Below are 3366 nucleotides of genomic sequence, written 5' to 3'. Positions count from 1 at the left end.
TACATACATACATAAATATATATATAAATATATAAATATTTATATATATATATATATACATATATGCGTACTGTATGTATATGTAGATATATGTGTATGTACAGTATAAGTATATATATGTATACATATACATATATATACATATTAGATGTTTGAAAGAAAAAAAAAATGCAGCGTTTCACTTTGCGGAGTTTACCTGATGGCACAGAAGTAGGACTGAAAGGAGCGTACAAATCAGCGGGATTTTGTTGCTGCTGGCGGCTGCTCCTGCTTGGGTCCAACGTGTTGGCAGGAGACGGAGGCATCTGCGAGAGGAGATGCCCGGACAAAACAAACATACACACACGGACGTCACTGCTGTCAAACAGCCAACAGAGGTCAATGGGTTTCTCGCTAAAGGACTTTAGGTTTACTCGTACAAACTTATAGCAACGTTAGTTGAGGCTCGTCAAAAATATTGTCCGGGAAATTAGTTTTTGTTTTTAATTAATCTAAAATGAACATACTCTCCAAGGCATTTGGCAGCTAAACAGATATGTTAATGTCGAGGAGAGTGTAATCCAGTGGTTCGCAATTATTTTCGGCTTCGTTCACCGCCTTAAGGGACAGACGTTTTTTTCCACCCCTCTCCAGATTGAAATACTATTGAGTGCCTGGTGGTGGTATGTATTTATTTATCTGCACAAAACCCGCTGTATGAGTTCTTCTTCTACTAGGTTGAACAGGCAGCCTGCTCTGCTGCCATCTAGTGACCGGAGGCTGGTTTATTGATCAAGCACGAATAAAGACAGTACACTGAATGTCCCCTTTCGCATCCCGCTAGGGCAGTAGTTCTCAAATAGTGGAGCGGGGCCCCCTGGTGTTACACATAAGTGTACCACTGCTGTAATGCTTGAATGATAACAAGCCTCCAGTCACTAGGGGGCAGCAACTCATAGTGGTTTGTACAAAAAAATATATATGTTATCAGGTTTTGTCCCCAAGGGGGAGACTTTTTTTTTTGTCCTTCAGAACCTCTCTCATACATCTGCCACTGCCTACGGCAGGCATGGGCAAACTAAGACCCGGGGGCCCGGACGCGGCCCGTTCAGCTTTGTAATCCGGCCCGCCAAACATGTCCAAATAACATAGTAGTAGGTTTGTATTGTGATTATATTTCTGCAATGCCATCATTTTCCCTATAGATGGCGTAGAGCAGGCTAAAAGTATTTTAGCATTTTAGCCTTTATGCATGACTTTTCAAATATTACTTGGAGTGAAAATACAATTAACTTAATTTTTTTAAAATTTTTTTAATTTTGTGTACGCTGATTGTTAAATGAAAAAAAAAAAAAAATCACAATACAATATGTTTGAACTGGCCAGGGTGAAAATCTGTGGTCATACTCACCGAAGGAGGAGTGGACATGTCACCAAACAGATCAATGTGGTTGATATTCTGTAAGTTGAATGAAGGGAAAACAGAGAAATGAAAATCCATGGTGATTCATCACCACAAGTGGTTATTTATACTGAGAGAAAAAACAAAAAAAAAAAACAACAAAAAAAACCCCTTGAATTCATCTTAAAACTGAAATGCCGGAGGGGCAGGTGGGTGTGTGGTGTGGGGGGAGTCGCATATATTCACTGAAACAGAAGACAATGAAACAACTATCTGCGTGTTTCATTATCAGAAAATGGATCTCAAATGAATCTTCCACGGCTCGCTATAATTGAGCGGGTAAAAAGGGCTATTCAATTCTGTAACGCGGGCTTAGATTAGATATTCGTACGTCTGCCAATCAACACGGGAGCCCGTGAGAGCGCGGATTTATCTTCCGATGGTAGTTTGTTATCAGATGGGTTGACGAATAAACAGGTAGATCCTGTGAGGGCCACCTCACCTTATAAGCTAGGTGTGTCAAACATAAGGTCTGTGGGCCAAAACTGGCCCGCTAGAGGGTTCAACCCGGCCTGGTTGATTCATTTAAAAAAATAAAAAAAAAACACAAAAACTCAATTTTTTTGGATATAAAAATCATCAAAAATGTCAGATGTCGCCCGCTAGGGGGTTCAACCCGGCCTGCTTGATTAATTTTGAAAAATAAAAAAAAACACAAAAACTCATTTTTTTGGATATAAAAGTCATAAAAAAATGTCAGAAAATAGGCATGTTGGTTTTTATAGGTAAAATTATTATTATTATTGCACTGTGGCCCCCTGAACCAAAATGAGTTTGACACCCGTGCTATAAGGAGACACGACCACTAGTTAATACTCTGGTACCCCAGTGTGGTCCTCTCATGCCACCTAGAGGCTTTGAGTAATGGCAATTAGTTGCGTGAAATGTATTCGGGGCCATGCACAAAAAATGAAAAAAAAAAAAAAAAAAAAAAAAAAAAAAAAAAAAAAAAAAACACACGAAAGAATTGCATGCTTTAAAGGGATACTACTAGTGGAAAGAAGGAAAATAAAAATAAAAAGTACAGCTATCACAAAACCCGCCTCTTTATGTCTATCTGGAGAACTCCAAGACATAAAGGGTTACAGGGTTTGTGCAGCACCATGGAACCATTTAAGGGCTGAGAATTTGGTGAAAAAAAAAAAGTAGAGATTGGATACTGGTGTGCCCCCCCCCCCTCTCTCAAGCACTGACAGACATCGGGGGGAGTCCTAGGATCGCCGAAAAGCTCCAACTGAATGAACAGACAAGCAGTAACACTTGGAGATATGGAAGCGCTGCTACTTATGCTGGCATGAGGCTGTTTGGTTGAGATAGCGACACAGGGTCAGGACGGTGGGTCTACTTGATATGCTGTACAACAAACAACACTGACAGAGTGCCGGGGAGGGATGCTGTGGTCTGGAAAAGTTGGCTGGTATAAATGTTTTATAAAAAAAAATAAAAAAACAGATTTGAGAGATGTGCGAGTGCGGTCACGGCATGATGGCGAGGAACTCATAAAACCTGCCACGATGAGATGAAATATATTTGCAGTTCAAGGACAGCAGGGAAATCAAAATAAGCGTTTTTTTTTGTTTGTTTTTTTTTTTGTTTTTTTTTGCCCCCCTCCCCCAACATTTCATTTGGGTACAAGCAACACATGGAGTGTTTGGTGAGTCCGTGTATCTTTTGGTCATTGAATTGTCCTCTTTTTTTTTTTACTTCAAAATAGGGGAAAAAAAATAAAAATAAATTTGAACACTGGTTTGTTTCTATTTTCTTCAATAATATTAAAATGATTAATAAAAATATTTAAAAAAATATTAAAATGTTTATTTTTTTACAGCAGCCTTAACAGCTCTGACATTTGCGATAGATTCAGTTTAAAAATTCAAAAAAAAAAAAAAAAAAACAACAATTTTTTTTTTTGAAAATTTTCTTTT

At 38.5% G+C, this 3366-nt stretch overlaps 1 protein-coding gene across 3 annotated transcripts in view; it reads right to left on the bottom strand.

The window, feature by feature from the left end:
- LOC103396189 (disabled homolog 1-like) overlaps positions 1–3366 on the bottom strand; it is a 32202-nt gene that overhangs the window by 4251 nt on the left and 24585 nt on the right. For all 3 annotated transcript variants that reach the window (XM_008334189.2, XM_025066373.1, XM_025066374.1), the window contains 2 exons: positions 1391–1438; positions 197–305 (listed from right to left, as the gene is read on the bottom strand). In XM_008334189.2, coding sequence (XP_008332411.1) covers positions 197–305; positions 1391–1438 — 157 coding nt within the window. The remainder of the gene's footprint in view (positions 1–196; positions 306–1390; positions 1439–3366) is intronic.

Source organism: Cynoglossus semilaevis, chromosome 20 (genome assembly GCF_000523025.1).
Source record: "Cynoglossus semilaevis isolate Cse_v1.0 chromosome 20, Cse_v1.0, whole genome shotgun sequence".
NCBI lineage: Eukaryota > Metazoa > Chordata > Actinopteri > Pleuronectiformes > Cynoglossidae > Cynoglossus > Cynoglossus semilaevis.
The sequence above is the reverse complement of the archived record's forward strand: the minus strand, read 5'-3'. Positions and strand labels throughout refer to the sequence as shown.